The sequence below is a fragment of the Sarcophilus harrisii genome, chromosome 4, assembly GCF_902635505.1.
Source record: "Sarcophilus harrisii chromosome 4, mSarHar1.11, whole genome shotgun sequence".
Classification (NCBI taxonomy): Eukaryota; Metazoa; Chordata; class Mammalia; order Dasyuromorphia; family Dasyuridae; genus Sarcophilus; species Sarcophilus harrisii.
Genome location: NC_045429.1, coordinates 435,801,228 through 435,818,687, shown reverse-complemented (window position 1 = coordinate 435,818,687; position 17,460 = coordinate 435,801,228). Strand labels below are relative to the sequence as shown.

Here is a 17,460-nt window from a genome sequence, read left to right as displayed (position 1 = left end):
GGAGGATTCTTATTCTGAGCCTATAATTGTCTGCAGGCCCTGCCACAGCCGGGTGTCTGAGAGCTCTGGGGGCAGGCTGATAAAATGCACATTTAAGATGGTGCTGGGAGCAGCCTCACACCCTACTGGCTCCAGCTGGGTCCTGGCAGATGCCGGGAGCTGGCCCGGCCGGCCTGAGTCGCCCTGGGCCCCAGCGCCGAGTTATCGAGCGTGGAAAGGCGGGCCGGAAAATAATGTTTCGATTTACTTATAGATACAGTTGTTATTGCCATAACCTTAATGAAAGCAGTAAACAGCGCAGCATTAAGGGAGATTTATACAGAAATCCTTTTAACGTGTAGACATAGATTCGGCCTGCATTCGGCACCAGTGATCAATATGGTTATGAACGGCGGTGATAAATTAGGGAGCTCTGAAGTGGGAGAGGGAGGGCCTGGGGGGGGGGGCTGGTTTGGGGATTGGGTTTTTTTTTTTTAAACGCGGATACATAAATCAGGTGGCACCGGTGTTCCGCGGGTACCACCGTAAATCTGCCAGGCCGGGATGGCACATGGCTCGCATTAGAGAGGTCTGGGCTAGCTGCTGTTAAATCCTGTTTACTCAGGGCTTCAGCTAGCCTGTGTCTGCTGTAATTTTGCATTTGACAGAAGCCCATAAAACCTACCTATTTATTCTTCCTCCCCAAGAGCGGGGCTCTCACATGGGCCCATAAGCGTGTCAGGTGGTTTCTCTTTGGGGTGTGTGAGTGTGTGTGCGTGCTCGCGTACGTATGCGCTTGTGTGTGGCTATTTATTCAAGAACATAATTCAAGAGCCAGCCCTCTCCCGTTGACACAAATGAAAGGAAATTTATACCAAGGAGAAACCCTGGCATTTCTGTAGCAGAGAGATGTGGAAGAACCAGCAATTTGTTGTTCTTGTTTTTTGCTAAATTTTAGAGGCTTGGTGGTTTTTTTTCTTCCCTATCAATCAGTCAGTGAGTAAGCACTTATTAAGCACCTACTATGTACCAAGCACAGGAATACAAAGGCAAAAATGCAGTTGTTGCTCACAAGAGTTAACTTGCTATTGGTAGGGACGAATTTAAGCAGGTATAATTGTATGCAAAATGTATGTGAATAAATACAGGGTTATTTCAGGGAGGAGGGCCCCAATATCATGGAATGAGGGGAAATAGGCAGGGAAAGGGGGTCAGGGAAGGCCTTTTCTAGAAGGCTTTGGAACAAGGTATTGCTAGAGATGGAAGGGAGCAAGGATTCCGTTCCAGGCACAGCCTGTGCAGGGATGGGGGTGCAGTCTGTGTGAGGAGCAGTAAATTTGGCTGGAAGCTAGCAGGGGTGCAGGGGGACAAGTCTCGGGGACAAGGGGGGTGGGGCCGGATCGTGAAGGTGTCTAATTGCCAGGTAGGAGGCTGTCTGACAGTAGCGTTCCCCTTAGAGTTTATTGAGCGAGGGTGTGTACCTTCGGATGCTACATTGGCGCTGTGCAGAAGATGAATCCTTGCCAGGAAGCTCCGGGGGTGAGGCTTTGTTCCTGGATGTGGTTGCTTTTACCCAGCAACTCTAACGTCAATATTTGGAGACCTCGATGGGGGTGGGGCAGGGCTAGGAAGTCCTCTGCCTTGAGGAGGGAGAAAAGGACCCCACAGTCCGGTCACAGCCTGAGTAAGGGTGGCAGAGGAAAGCAGATGCCAGCCTGGGCCTCTGGGGCAGAGCCCTGGTCCTGAGAAATCTAAAGAGTATGTATGGCAGGGGGTGGTCACAGTCCTTTCTCCTGCTTCTCAGCCTCTCTCTTCTCTAGGATTTCGTTACTCCTTTTAATTTAACTTAAATAAATACCCTAGGTATTTATTTAGGCCCCACTGTGTACCAGGCACTGGGGATACCAATATAAAACAGAATATAATAAAGCAAAATATTAATAATAATGCAAATTAAACCAAAAATATAAGACAATATAAAATCCCCCCTGCCCTCAAGGCGTTTACGCTCTACTAGGATGGGGTCACCTTGAATTGCCCTTTATTTACCTAGGCCTGTGCCATGCCAGGCCCTGTACTAGGCAGTAGAACGAAAGTAAACCAGTCTTGTCCTCAGGGGGCTTACGTTCTGTTGGAGTGAGAGTGACCTGGAGTCAGGGAGCGAACATTGATTAGGTGAGTGCTGTGTACCGGGCACAAGGCCCTGGGGTCCCAGGAACAGAAGCCAGCTCGTCCTGCCCTCGAGGGGCTCTGTCTGTACCTGAGGATGAGCTGGGAGTGGTCCTGGCCCCCTTATCCTGGCAGGAGCCTCGGCCAGCAGTGCCCGGGCCATGGCCACGCAGGCCTCCGGGCTTTGTTAGACCCCCCACCGCTTGAGTACTTAAGGAGACTTGTCTGCTCTGGGCCAGCACGGCCCCCCAGTCGTGGCCTTTGGGGGAGGGTAGGAGGCCCATCTCTGGGCCCGCCTCCCAAGGTCTCATTTGAATGAGCCCTTTAACAGAAGAGGGGGTGGGCAGCCTTGCCAGTTGATCTCTTCTGATTGGTCGCGCCCAGTCTACTTCCTGCCAGCCAAGGAGCACCCACTGGGGGGTGGCATCTGTATCTTTCTGTGGCGTGCTTTGGGGAGGTCATGCAGTTGTGTAACTCGAGGGAGGATAGTCAGTCTTGGAGAATTTGTTAAGCGCCTGCTGTGTGCCAGGCGCTGTGCCGAGCGCCGGACAGGGCCCCCTGCCTAGCCTGTGAGCTGCCTCTAACCTCCCTCCTCTTCCTACCTGTTTCCCCCTCCCACTAAGAAGCATGTCTCCCCCCAACCCCTCCACGAGGGAAGTGCTTCCTCCACCTTGTGCCCGTCTTGTGGACCCTGTGTGATATAACCTCCTCTCCTCCCCCTCCCCCGGCCCTGCCCATTTCTCTGCGCTTGCCCATGCAGTGAGGGCGACTCCGACGTAGATTCCGAGCTGGAAGACCGGGTCGACGGCGTCAAGTCTTGGTTGTCAAAAAACAAGGGTCCTTCCAAGGCTGCTTCAGATGATGGAAGCCTCAAGAGCTCCAGGTGAGTGGTGTGGGGGCCACGGTGGGCGGGAGGGGCAGCTATTAGGCAGGCCTGGCTCGGGGCTTGTCCCCTCGGACCCTCCTCCCAGGTCCTGCTTGGGCTCGTCGCCCTGCCTGGCTCTAGGGAGCGTGGCAAGCCTGGAAGGGCCCGAGTCTGCCACAAGGCCCCCAGCAGAGTGACTCATTCCCACGTGGGTGACTCAACAGCCTTGTCCACGTCAAGCCAGGCTGCTGAGGGAGGGAATTTTCCAAGGGTTTTCTGGCCACTGGGACTAGGTAGACCAGGTTACTGGGGCCCTCCCCCAGGCTGGTCATTTCCCTCCCCCAATGTATTTTCTTTAACCCTTTCCAGTTTCAGCAGCAGACCTTGGGTCTAGAGATTGGGTGGGCCTCCTTAATCTTGATGGGCCAGGGCCAGGATGGGGAGATCGGGGCCAGGAGAAGGTGGGAGTTCACAGCCAAGGCCCTTTCTTGTTCTGAGTTTCTGGGGCTTTGAGAGTAACGAAACACAAGGCACTGGGTGCTGGCAGGTCCCCGTCTCTCTCCTTTCCCTTACCAACTCGGCCCCAGTGCCTGGTGAGCCCCTTCTGAGTATGACCAAACCCAGTTGCCAGGGTCGGGGGGGCTGCTTTTGTTTTCTGGGAGCTTGCCCTTCTTCTGCAGGTCAGTGGTGGTCTCTTGCCTAACATGGCAGCCGAGAAGAGGGGCAGCTCTCTTTCCCCGCCAACTTCCCCTTCTGCCATGATCCCCTCCTTCCCCACCCCCTCGTGGGGCACAGAATGAGCCAGTCGAGGGTGAGGGGGATGCCAAGTGGGCAGGGTAGCAGAAGCGATTTCCTGCCTGGCTCCCCGCTCCCCTCCCCGGCCTCCGGCCCCCTCCCCACTGGCACCCAGTGGCCACCTCTAATTGGTTTAATTTATTCGGCCGAGCAACATTTTGTTATTGCAGATAATGCCTCTGTCCCCACCCCGCTACCATCCGTCTCGGAGCCGCACGAGGCTCCAGGTAGTTGACAATGAAATAAATTGAACTAAACGTTTTAGTGGGGGGAAAAGTGATGAAATAGAACAATAGTCTAATTTACATGACATTCTCCGTGAAGCTATTTTCACTGACGCAAATTATTTTGCTTCATTTCCTCCGAAGCTCTCCCTCCCCCTTTGCCAGGGCTGCTGTTGCTGCTGCTGTTCTGCCCTCCTCTCCCTCCTCCTGGGCCTTTATTCTCTGGGTTTAATGCTTGTTCTTTTGTGCTTTCTCTCTCCTCTCTCCCACACCCCTCTGTCTCCTTCGTCCGCCCGTGACTCTCTCCTCTCGGGCTCACGCCCCTCTCAGACTGTCTCTCAACACAGTCCCCAAGGAGGGCAAGGCCCCAGAGGAGAGGCCGGCCTCCGCCCTGAGCTCCCTGAGCTATCGAAAGCGGCTCACCCTCAAGGACTCCATCGGGGGCACTGGGGACGAGGGCTCCCTCTTCACCACCCTGAGCGAGCGGGCGGCCTCCCCCGAGCGGCCGCCCCGCAAGGCCCGCCGAGGCCCCGCCACCGGGGAGGCTGGCCCTTGTCAGAAGGCCCAGGATGCGGACGAGGGCAGCGTCATCCTCTCGGAGGTCAGGAGCAGGGTGAGCCGGGGGCTAGAGAAGAGGTGGGCTCCCGACCCGGAGCGGTCTTCCACTGTCTCGGCCCCCGTTAGCCGAGCCTCCTCGGTCACGCGGCACAGCGGCCGGGACGATGAGACCTGGTCGTCCTTCAGCTTCTCCCTGTCGGGTTCTCCCAGCTCTCGCCGCAGCACCTCCCGGCTCGAGGGCCTCCCTGGCGCCCTCAGCCCAAGCCTGAGCAGGGCCTCCAGGCCCAGGCGAGAGAGCCCCGAGTCCCGCCTGTCCCGGGGCCGGAGCTGCCTGGGTGACTGGGACGAGGACGGAGCCAGCGTGGCTCTGAGCGACCTGCACTCCCAGTACAGCCACCCCTCGCTGGCCCGCAGCCTGTCGGTGCCCCCCCGGCCCCGGACTGCCACCTCCGACGAGCCCGCTGGCTCCGGTCTCCGCGCCCTCGGGCCCCACTCCTGCCTGGACCCGGACCTGGAGGCCGCCATCAACGAGGTCTTGAGCTACAAGCCCGCTGAGCTCAAGCGGAGCAGCCTGCAGCCCGACTCGGACGAGGACGACCGCAGGAGCGTCCGGAGCGCCCAGCTGGGCACCGTGGGCAGAGAGACCACCACCATGCGCCGCTCCGCCTCAGCCGCCGACGTGTCACGGTCTCGGAGCAGGCGCAAGGGCCGAGGCAGGAGCAGCAGCAGCAGCAGCAGCAGCAGCAGCAGCAGCAGCAGCTCCGCGTCAGGGCGTTCTTCTGGGCGGAAACACCGTGGCAAGACCCGCTCCCGGAAGAGCAAGAAGAAATCCAAGAAAAGGAAGAAGAAGGAGACTGAGTCCTCGGACTCTGAGTCCTCCTCCTCCTCCTCCAGCGGCTCCACCGTCTCGTGCCGCAGCAGCTCCAGCGTCAAGAAGGGCCCCGAGGGGCCGGGGCCGGCCTCAGAGGGCGAGGGCGGGGGCCGGGCCAGCAGACAGGCTCGCAGGGAGGAGAAGCAGAGGAAGAAGGAGGTGGACAGCCTGATGATGCGCTACCTGTACCGCCCCGAGAGCGACTGAGCAGTAGGTGGCTCCTGTGGGGAGTGTGGCATGTGAGTGCGGTTGCAGTGTGCGCCACCCCCACTAATGGCCAGGGAGGGCGCATAGTTCCTCACCTGCAGGAGAGGGCTCTGAGGCGGTCTGGGCAGAGATGGTGCAGGTGCCAGGCGATGGCCCCCAGTGGGCACTCTGTGCCTCCACTCCTTGCTGTGGGCACAGATGGCAAGGGGGGGTGCTGCATCGCCTTCTGTGGGCTTGACCTGTCTCTTGAGTGAGAGCCGTGCCCCAGCCGGCGCCCATTGGCCTTGGGTCTGACTCAGGAGCAGCTGTGAGCGCTGGCCGCGGTCCCAGGAGACGGTGGCCCCGCCCCTGCTCGTTACCCCATCACCGGCGCTCCCTCAGTTCCCCCCATAGAACAAGGGGTCTTTGAGCCTATAGAATCTCGTTTGCTTCCCAGCTTTCACAGTCACCGCTGGGTTTCAGAGCTAGAATGTAGACAATGACCCTTTGCCTTCCCCAGCTCGAGCTTCCCTGTCTCCCTCTGGAGATGAAAAGCTAGCTGGCCAGGCTCCTTCCTCCACTTGCCCTTTGGTTAGCTGAGGCCTTTCTGGGCATCGCTTCCTGCCATTTTCCCTTCTCTCCTGCCCGTCCCCTGGCAGGGGGGTCACCGCTGCCGTCAGAGGCAGGACAAGGAAGGGTGACTCCGCAGGGAATTGGGGCCTCCTTCGGAGCTAGCCGTGATCCGGGATCCCTGGCCTTCTGGCCCCTCAGGGACCTCTCCAGACCTCTGTGTGTGTCCGGACTCACCAACTAACCAGCACTCTCTGCATGCCGTGTGCGTTTGTGGGTGGGCCCGGTGGCTCAAAGGCGGGGCGGTGGCCTGGTGCACATTCGGATCCTGCTTGGGTCGTCTCTGGTGGGCTGGAGACCAGAAGAAACGAGCTAGCCTGGCAACCTGCGGGCTCGGGCCTGCAGCAGGGTGGAACAGGGCCTTTGATGGAGCAGGAACCTGCCTTCCCCTGAGCTCTAGGGACTGCGTGAACCTCCCAGAGCCAAACCAAATCCTTGGTCCCGACTCCCCAGGGCCGAAACCTTGGCCCAAAGGGCCCCTTAGCACGGCCTTCCCTCAGTCCAGGACTTCTTAGCCTTTCTGAGGGCCCCAGACCCCTTTGGCAGTCTGGTGAGTTCTGTGTTCCTCAGAATTACAAAGGAAGCTCATCCTATGACAGAGTTACACAACAAATTATACAACGAGTTCCCCAACTCGGGTGAAGAGCCCCTGCTCTGGCCCATGATCCTTGGGGTCTTTGGTCCTAAGAGGCAGATCGGTAGAAGGGGGTGCTTGGGGAGAACACAGGAAGTCTGGGAATGCTGGGGAGGGAGAGACCATCACCTGCCTAAGGAACAAAGCTGTGCTGCCAGCAAAGGGGTCACCCCCAGCAGGGCTGCTTATGTGTTTTGCCCTCCGGGCACTGAATGCCCATTTGTGTCTGGGTCAGAAGCAGCCCGGGTATAGGACATGGAGCCCTGTCCTTAGAATCAGTAATACCCGAGTTCATATCCTGCTCCAGACTCTTAGTAAATGTGTGTATGGCCTTGGGCAGGCCCCTCATTCTTTCTGAGCCTCAGTTTGTGGTGCTTTCTGAACCCCACTCAGTCAAACAGGGGCATGTAATAGTCCCTATCACGGGATTATCGTATCTCAAATGAGACAAGGTAGCGAAAATGATCTACAAAGCTCCGTCAACATCTCAGCTACAATGATGATGATGATGATGATGACGGCGATGACATTTATGGTCCCAGGCGTTTTGGAGTAGTTTGCTCGGTGTGGGTCCGAGGTGGGGTCTGCACCCAAGGCTTCCCGTGTCCAAGTGTTACATTATTACCAAAGGTGAGGTGAGCATGGCCTAGGGCGTCAGAAGCTGGCTTCGGAACCACAAGACCTGAGTTCGGGTTTTACCAGCACCTATCCATCCTGGCTGTGAGGCAAGTCCCATCACTTCTCAGAGACCCAGGTGCCAGCCTGCCTTGGCAGAAAGAATTTCCTCACCTTGGGGTTTCCCATCCAGGTGAACACGCACCTCCAAGTCCTGGCTCTCTCGGGACAAGACCATACATTTACAGCCTTAGAGAGGATCTACTCCAGGTCAGAGGAGACAGCGGATGAGGAAGTTAAGTGACTTACCCAGCACTACCTGGTCACTAAATGCAGCTCTGAACCTGGTTCTTTAATTCCCAAACCGGTGCTTCCTTCATCTGGGGAATAAACCCAGTGATGGGAAGGTGAAGCACTGTCAGCCCTGGACCTCGTTAGCTCTGAGCCCCCTGTCCCCTTTTATAGCCTGGGTGGGGAGATCAGTGACCGAAAAAGTCCTGTCCTTCTGCCCTCTTAGATACATTTCTCCTTCTCTGGGAAACAGGAGCAAATCTGGAGTTGTTGTACATTGTCACCTTGGGGAATTGGAGTCGCCATCGATACAGGTGGCGTTAGGCCAGAACCAAAGCACTCGGCTGGGAAGCCAGGAAGAAAAAAGGCCGGGAAGGGAGCTCGTCAGAACCTAGTTGGCCCAAGGCCCTCCCTGGCACGGGGGCGGATAAAGTGGCACAAGGGAGTGGTGGAGAGGGAGGCCTAATTTCCCATCTGGTGGCAGGGACCGGGGAGAATTCAGGGCACGGAAGCTGCAGCAAAGAGGAGGGAGGAGTGGGACTTGCCACTACAGGCTCTTCCAACGGGAATTAGTCCATGTGCCAAATTGTTCTCGACAGCCCTGAACAAGAGATGCCGGCTCAGCTCTCTGAGAAGCCTTTTTAAACAATTTGGTTAAAATGTTCAAAATGGAAAGGGCTCAGCAGCTGGATGCCAAGGGGCTTTTTTCTTTGTGATGCTGGGAAAGTTGGTTGAGAATCCCTTGTGTATTAGAGAGGTGAAGAATATAATAATAGCTAACCTGTGCATAAGGTCTGCTATGTGCCAGGCCCTGTGCTAAGCACTTTACAATTATCATTTCATTCAGTCCTCCCAACTACAGGTAGGTGCTTTTATTATCTCCCATTTTACAGATGAAGAACCCGAGGCAGGTAGTGGCTAACTTGACTTGGCCCAGGATCACATAACTAGTAAATCTCTGAGGGCAAATATGGATTCAGATTGTCCTGAGCTTAGGCCCAGCACTTTCTCCACTGCACTATCTAGCATCTGTTCATCCCTGCCCCCACCGACTTCTGGCTGTGGCTCCAAGGACTTTCACGGCACAAAATGACAATTTAAATGACCTAGGACCCTGGGTCCTGCCCAATAATCCCAGGGATGCAGGAGCGGGGTCTGTAACCTCCAGGCAGGGGGTGTGCAGATGTAGGGACACCTGGGGCCTTAATTTAATCGATTGTTACCCCCATTCTGGTTCCATTCACACTTGGATCTTGCTCCCAGGGTATCCTTAGGGTATAAATCAGAACAGCTCTGTACCTTGCTCCTTTGCAATAGAAGCCCTGCTTCCCATCCATCTCCTCAGACCATCAGCAAGCCTTGGGCTCTTCTAAAAATGAGAGAATTGTCATTAGTGCAGAGTCCAAACAACCAGCAAGCTTTAAAACATGGAGACCACAAATTTACTTTAAAAGACATATTATTATTTATATTATATATAACTAAAATTATATATATATATATATATATATATATATATACATATATATATATATATATATACCCATAAATAGACACAGTTGGTTTCATTTTGTCATCTCCTATATCTCATATTATGCATTTAAAAACTCAATTCTGAGAAGGGTCGGTAGGCTTTGCCAGCCTGCTGCCCGATGGGTCCGGGACACAACCAAGGTTAGGAGAACTGGCTTTTAAAAGATGCCGTCCTGGGGGCAGCTAGCTACCCTTGTCGCTTGCTGGAATCGACTTATTTACGTGGTACCTCCCATGTTCCAATGGAAGTTCCTTGGGGCAGCAGATAGAGCGCCAGTCCTGGAGTCAGGAGGCCCTAAAGTCAAATCTGATCTCAACAGGTAGGTGTGTGTGTGTGTGTGTGTGTGTGTGTGTGTGTGTGTGTGAATGTGAACGTGACTGTTGTGAGTGCGAGTGGGTGTGTGTGAGTGCGAGTGGGTGTGTGAATGTGAGTGCGAGTGGGTGTGTGAATGTGAGTGGGTGTGGGTGTGAATGTGAGTGGGTGGGTGTGAATGTGAGTGGGTGGGTGTGAATGTGAGTGGGTGGGTGTGAATGTGAGTGGGTGGGGGTGAATGTGTGGGGGTGGGGGTGAATGTGTGGGGGTGGGGGTGAATGTGAGTGGGTGTGGGTGTGAATGTGAGGGTGTGTATTTGTGTGTGAGTGTGTATGTGAATGTGTGTGTGAGAGTCAGTGTTTGTGAGTGTGTGTGTGTGTGTAGAACTAGGCTATAATAATCCATGTTTGTTACATGTAACTCTTGGGCACTAGAGAACTCAAATTTCTGATTCTTCAGAGGATGATTCTTTTGTCTAGTTTATGTTTTATGTATTTTTCTCAAAAACTGAGAGATTGTACACGGAGTTTACTTTATTCTATTCACTAGAACCCTCCACTCCCACGTTTTCCTGACAGATTTTGGACCCGGGCCACCAAGGAGCTTCCATTCTTTGCCGTTTTTGAGGCAGTCAGGATAAGGGACTTGCCCAGGGTCACGCAGCTAGTATGTGTCTGAGCCAGATTTGAACTCGGGTTCTTAATTCCGGGGCTGGTTGCCCCAAGGAGCTTCCATTCTGATGTGGGAGATAGAATTTAAGTAACTGGATTCCCGCAAGCTGCAGAGTAGAGGGCAGTGATCTGAGAGGAAGGCACGGGCAGCTAAGGGAGGGCCAGGAAGGGCTTTCTGCAGAAGGTGAGATCTGAGCCACGTCCTGAAGAGGATTCTAAGAAGTGGAGGTGAGAGGGGGAAGCACACTAGGCATCGGGGCCAGCCAGTGTAGAAGTCTGGAGGCTGGAGATGAGGCCTCCGTGGAAGAAACAGCACATGGGGGATCATGGAGAATGTGCATGAGAATAAAGTATAAGAAGACAGGAAGAGCATGTATTGGGTCTAACACGTATTTCAACATATTTAACATGTATGCGCCTACCTGCCAGCTAGGGAGGGGGCGGGGGGAAGGGGGAAAATTTGGAACAGAAGGTTATACAAGGGTCGATGTTGGAAAAATTACCCATGCATGTGTTTTGTAAATAAAAAGCTTTAATTAGAAGAAGACACAAAGAGCTCTAAATGCCCAACACAAGGCTTCTCTCCTTTCTTTCACCACTGGTTATTTAAGAGGGCTCCTTGGCTCCCCTGCTGGGCTCGGGCCGCCCTCTGCTTGCAGTGGCCAAAAGAAGTGGATGCCGTCAGAGTTGGCTTTGGGGGCTCCCAAAAGGCCCCCCCTCCCCCCCCACTGAGCCTGTTGTTCTCTCCTTGCAGCCCTTCCAGCTACCAGAAGTCCCTTGCCCTCGACCGATCAGACGATGAGCATGACCCCCTGGACCACGCCGGCCGATCCCGATACTCTCACAGCTACCTGAGCGACAGCGACACGGAGGCCAAGCTGGGGGACTCCAGTGCGTAGCCCGTGACATTTGCTCCGATGTCCCTCTCCCAGCGTGGCTTGCTACAGTCAAACGCCTCTCCCAAAGGATGCTGGGGCTCACGCCTCCCCGCCCCTCAATCTGCACCATCATTTTGCATGGGAAAGACCTATTCCAGCCCCTTCTGGGGGGGGGGGGAGACACTCCGGAACATGGTGGCTCTTTACCCCTGCCACGGAGAGACGGCAAGAGGAGAAGAATGTCCGGAGAAAAACTCAGAATCCTTTCCTGCCTCCTTCAGAGTGAATCGACAGCATGGCTCGGACATTCCCCTTGGGCTGGGCGGGAGCAGCCTTTCAGCCCTCGGGTGCGGGGAGCCATGCTGGGATCGGACTTCTCCACTGGGACGTTCTTCAGTCGCTTTGTCCCCTGGAGGGAGCAGCCCCAGATCCTTCCCTCTGGGGGGGAGGGCTTTCTCTTCTCAGTGCCTGCTGTCTTTTTTATGTTATAATTTAAATACCCTCCCAAGGCCAAGTCCCCAGGAAGGGGGAAGGAAGAAAGAGGCTTCAGTGAGGGAAGGGGGAGAGAGGTGTCGGGGGGGAGCCAGACCCCCAGCTTTGCCCTTCAGTTGAGCCAAAGACAAAAGTCCTTGTTTGCCCAACTGAAGAGGAGGGAGCCAGATTGAGAGAGTGAATAAGGTGGGCTCAGAGGGTTCCACGGGCCTGTGAGACAAGCTTAGACAGATGTGCTTATTCGACCCCCACAAATGCACAGTGTGGTAAGTGTGGATACAGGCTTGGGGCTTGGTCAAACCACCCCTCCCCTTGTTCCTGTGTCCCAGTAAACTGTCATAAGAACACAATTTATGGAAAGGGAAGGCTTACCTTGAGTGTTGGCTATCAGAAACACTGAAGATTGGGTTTTTCTTAAGTGCTGTGGGATGGGTGGGCCTGTTGACCCAGTCTCCTGCACTCCCACATCAAGCCCTGATCCTACATTCTGAGCCTTTGTGTGGTCGTTCTCGTTCGTGTTCTCTCTCTCTCTCTCCTCTCTCTCCTCTCTCTCTCTCTCTCTCTCTCTCTCTCTCTCTCTCTCTCTCTCTCTCTCTCTCCTCTCTCTCTCTCTCTCTCTCCCCCTCCCTCCCTCCCTCCCTCCCTCTCTCTCTCTCTCCCCTCTCTTCTCTCTCTCTCTCTCCCTACCCCCCCGTTTCCCTCTCCCCCTCCCCCTCCCTTCTTCTCTCCCCCTCCCTTCTTCTCTCCCTTTCTCTCTCCCCTTTTTTTCCTCTTTCCCCCATGCCCAAAAGAACACCCCATTTCTTTCATTATGCTGACCATATAACTTCTCCAGGGCTGAGCCCCCATTGGTTAGCCTTTCGATAAAAAAATCAGCCACGAGGGCCAAAGAGCAATGCCTGGTAGAACAGCCTGGCTCACTTCTGCTGGTCCCTTTCTCTTCTCTCTCAGTTTGCATTTGGACTGTGCGTCTCTTTTCCCCTGGTTACTTTCAGTATGGAAATAAATTTTCTTTTCCTTCTGACCCTGTCAAATTTCCTGCAGTTTCTGAGTCAGGATACGGGTTTTCAGGGAGATAAAACTCTTTGTTAGACCCATAATTTGAGCTTAACTGCTCAGAAGGCCTTATGAATAACATAAGGAAACGATGGGGTTGGGATGGGAGGGAATAGAAGACACAAGCATTTTCACCCTATAGTCATGTAGTTTGGTCCTGTGGAAGGTCATCGGACTATTCAAGCTGACAGCCTGGAAATCATCTGGAAATCATCTCATCCGTCTGCTGCCTTCGGGCCTTCACCTAGCTCAAACTAAGACTGGAAAGCTCTGTCAGAATTCAAAATTTCCAAGGGAAGGTGATCATACTCATGCACAATTTTTCTCGGATTACCAAGCCCTTTCCCAATAGAAAATGCTCCCTGCGCCCCTCTCCCAGTTGAACCTCTGTCCTCACTGTAATTCCTTGACTGGACTTGGCAGAAACAGAAAGGGGACCCAGTCTTCTCCCTCAACCTTTTGCTGGGTCAGCAGCCATCTTTGTAGGGCATAAGGAGCATTTGCCAGAGTTGCCTTTGGCCCTTGCTCTCTGTGTGACCTTATGAAAGGTTTCTTTCACCTCTATTTTCTCCTCTGTAAAATGAGGCCTCTGAGATCTCTTCCAATTTGAAATTTATGCTCTTTTAACTAGTCTCTGCCCACTCATTTTATTTCCTCCCCTTCCCCCCCCCCAAAAAAAAATCACATCCCTAGTTATTTACCATGAATTTTCACCTCTGAACATTTGAACACTAATAGTATCTGAGTTTTCATCTGGCAGCTGCTGTTAGGCAGGGAGGGGGTCTCAGGGAACGTGGACGAAGAAGAGGGATGGAAATTCTGGGTACCAGGGATCTAGTGAAAAGATGGGAAGGATGGGATAACAAATCACCAAGGACTGAGGGGTGAAGTTTACTCCATCTTAGACAAAGGACTTGATTGGGCTTCTGTTTTGGACAGGCGTGGTGGTAGAAGGGAAACATTCATAGGGATAATGCTAGACACTAACATTTGGTTTGACCGACCCCATCTTGTTAACATTTTCAAATGGTTTGGACCATTTTCTGGCTCAACCCAGAATTGGGCCTACATTCAGCTCAGACTGCCAGGTGAGTGTCTCTGGGATTAATTAGTAATGTCAGTGCTGCCCTCCTTTTCCCATCAACACCATCCACTGAGACCAAAGACCAACTGGGTGCTGTCCAATGATTGGAGGAGCTTTCCTTTCAGCACCTCACATATTGTCCTTGGTCCTGGGCTCATATGCTTTGAGAGTATGTAACCCAAAAGTGATTTTTATCAGCCGAAGGGTTCAGGTGCCCGGGTATCTGCATGGTCAACAAGGGCCCATCTTTATTTTATCTTTAGGGTCTCAGTCAAAATTCAAATCTTTGCCAATTACTTGTGTGGCTTTGGACAAGGTTACTTCATCAAAGGAGATTTCTGGGACCAAATAATCCCTGAGGGCCTTCTGGTATTTCTAGGATTCTTTTTTCTGCCTTCAGCTTTCTAGGTTCTTAGTGACTTTGGCCCCCAGGATTACATCATAACCATATGGTAATAACCAAATGGCAATTAGTTGGCTCCCTGTGTACAAAGGCCAAAGCTTCCCTCAGGTTAGTTGTACCCAGTAGAGTACAACCCATCTTTTCCCAGTGCCCTAAAACAAGATGCCATAATTACTCAAATTGCTTGGACATAAGCAGTGACCTTGGGAGTAACAAAGGACTGTAGCTTTGTGATTCAACAAGCAGCGATTTCCCCTTTCTCTAAAGATGGGGCTCTAGAACGCTGAGGTTTCTTCCAAGTCTAAATATAAGGTCCTATTATATGCCAAGTAAAGGCAGGGTGACATGGAAGAAAACTGACCTCCAAGCTAGCAAGCCTGAAGCCTGACACATTATTAGCTGTGACCCTGGCAAGGGTTCTAGGCAACAGAAAGTTTGAGGCAGGGTGGGACTGCACTGGTAGGTTTTCCTTACCGGGAGCTCCCAGGACTGGTCAAATTATGGGAATGGTTAAAAAAAAAAATGGCACCAAACACTGCGCTAGTCATTGGGAATACAAAGGCAATCACGACGGCGTCTGCTCGGCGGTAGCTTCCGTTCTTCCCGAAAGAAAACCTACAGTAAGAAATCAACACCAAATTTATGTAATTTGGGGAAGCAGAACACTAACCATTTGGAAGATAAGAAAGGGCCTTGTGGGAAAGGTCGTGCTTGAGCTGATGCTTGAAGGGAGCTGGGTTTTCTCAGGTAAGAGAATCTGTACAGAATCCCAAAGGAGAGATGGGATGTCAGGTACTGGAACGATCAGTGGCCTGGTTCATCCTCACTCCCCGTGGGGCCTGATTGATATCCATGACATCCTCTCCAAGGCTGAGGTGCTGATGACCCCCAGACCCGCTCCCCCCTGTCCCCAGCTTCAGATGGGCAGGTTCTCCCATTTGTCCTTTCTTGCCTCCCCTATCCCCAGCTGCCTGGTGGTATACACTTAGCGATTTGCTTCTTAATTGTCCCCCAGCTAGGCTGCGCAGATGCCGCTCTTTAATCTCTCCTGATAAATGAATCACGCCATTCCTTTAATCATATGTTCATATCCAAGCCAATTTGAATCAATTTGGCAGGGAACACGTTGTAAGATGCCGTGTGGACTGCATCTCCCCACTGTTCCCCAGAGCTCAGCTCTTGTCTCCCTGATTCCTCGGGCAAGAAGCCCAAAAAGGCCATCTTGAGTATCTGAAGTACCCGAGGTGATCCGCCACCTTGAGAAGTCATTTCATCCGTTTCCCTTCCTCTCTGAGCATTTTTCTGGTAAGTGGGGAGGATAATTCTCAGCTCTCCAAGGAAGATTTCGTCAACTCCTCTGGTCACTTTTTAAGAGTGCTCCATAGCCTTTCTCATTATCTACCCTTGATCCCATCAGCCCCTGTCCTCCTAGTGGATTGCCAGGAAAGATGGAGCATGTGTATCGGTGTCTTTCATAACCCTAGAGAGGTGGGTTATTTGTGAATCACAAAATGGTAGTAGCAATGTGACATTGGAGATCCTTTTATTTTACAGATAAAGAAATGGGTTCAAGGTGCAAAGTTCATAAAGTATGTGACTCCAAAAAGCCAAGGAAAAAGGAGGAGTTTGGAACTAAGTATGGCCTTAGAGAGCCTCTTATTTAACAGATAAAGAAATGGGTTCAGGATGTAAAGTTCATAGAGTGTGTGACTCCAAAAAGCCAAGGAAAAAGAAGGGATCTGGAGAAGGAATATTCAGATGCTGCCAAAGTTGTAGAAAAACAAGGCAAACTCATTCATTGTTGGTGGAATTGCAAACTTGGAAGTTAGAATCTAGAACATGAGAAGTGAAAAGGGTCCTAGAGACCCTTTAATCCACCATCACAAAGATGAAAAGAACCTCGGTGTTTAACTGCCTCATTCTTACAGATAAGGAAACTGAGGCCCAAAGAGGTTTGGTGTGTTTTTTTTAAAGACTTGGCCCAAGGTTACACAGTCAGGATTTGAACTCAGGGCTTCAACGTGTTTCACCGTAGCTACCACACTGACAAACACTTTTACAGAGAAGTTGAAGAGACTAGTATAGTGTCAGATCTGGAATTTGATCCTGGTCTGGTTCAACTCATTTCCCCTTCCCTCACCAAAGTCCAGTTTCCCAAATCAGCCTGCCTAGTTTGCCATTCCAAGGCTGGTATGTCCAAACCGACATACGCTATGCTAGCAGTTCGTCCATAATGCTTTTCCCTTCAACTTGATTTGAGGGAACTTTGGTCCAGAGACAGAATAACACAGAAATCAAAACCAAAAAATAACCAAAAGCATAAGATTGAGAATCTGTTCCTGATCTGCCACTGGGCAACTGAAACAAATCCCTGTTTTACTCTGCACTTCAGGCTCTTCTTCTGTGGAATCCTAAGGGCTGGACTCCATGGTGTCCGAGGCCCCTTGCAGGCCCTACGTTCTAATTTCACACACTCGAACCTCACACAGCCTCTATTCTCTCTTCCTGGCAAAACACCTCCTTGTTTTGCAAGAGGCTCAAAATGACCCCATGTTGGGTTTAAGGAGTTGCTGGGGATAAGATGCAGCATTTCCAGCTGTGGCTGATCAGACAAAATGAGCCCAGAAGGTTCCACCACAGGCTGGGCACAAATAGCCACTGAGCATTTGGAGTGGAGATGCTCCTCGACAGGAGTGGGAGGGTGTCAGAACTGGAAGGGACCTTCGGCCCACCTCTCCTTGGCTTCCAGAGGCGGGGAAAGCAACCGCCCCAACCCTTGGGAGAACGCACCCATTCTGCTCCCCTGTTGGCCCAAAGAGTAAGAGGATCACAAAGGGTGTTGGGGGAAGGGATCCTGGGGCGCCGGGCTCCCATCCTGGAGGATGCCCCTTCTGGAAAGTGATGAAGGAGAGGAAAGCTGGGTAGACATCTTGTCTTCCCGGCCCGAGCTGGCCACCCTTCTGGGAAAGTTCCCTCCTGGCCCCCGCGCGCTGCCCAGCTCTGGCTCCCGTCCCAGGCTCTCCGGATGGGGCCCGGAGCTTCCTTTCATTTTCTTTAATCGCTTTTTTCCCTCCATGCTCTGCCCGGTCCTGCCCACATTCCTTCCCTGGACTCCCTACAGACTCCTTATTAAAAGGGCCCGAGTGGTGGCCCAGAAAACAACGGGGGAGGAGGAAGGGAAAGGGAGGAGGATGATTGACGTCATTTGGGCTC

At 52.8% G+C, this 17,460-nt stretch overlaps 1 protein-coding gene across 1 annotated transcript in view; it reads left to right on the top strand.

Moving 5' to 3' along the window:
- Positions 1-12,046, top strand: part of MYO18A (myosin XVIIIA) — a 135,305-nt gene extending 123,259 nt beyond the window's left edge. The window contains exons 43-44 of the mRNA XM_031968735.1: positions 2,909-3,031; positions 11,089-12,046. Of these exons, the coding sequence (XP_031824595.1) occupies positions 2,909-3,031; positions 11,089-11,233 (268 nt within the window). The 3' untranslated portion in view covers positions 11,234-12,046. The remainder of the gene's footprint in view (positions 1-2,908; positions 3,032-11,088) is intronic.
- Positions 12,047-17,460: the final 5,414 nt, after the last annotated feature.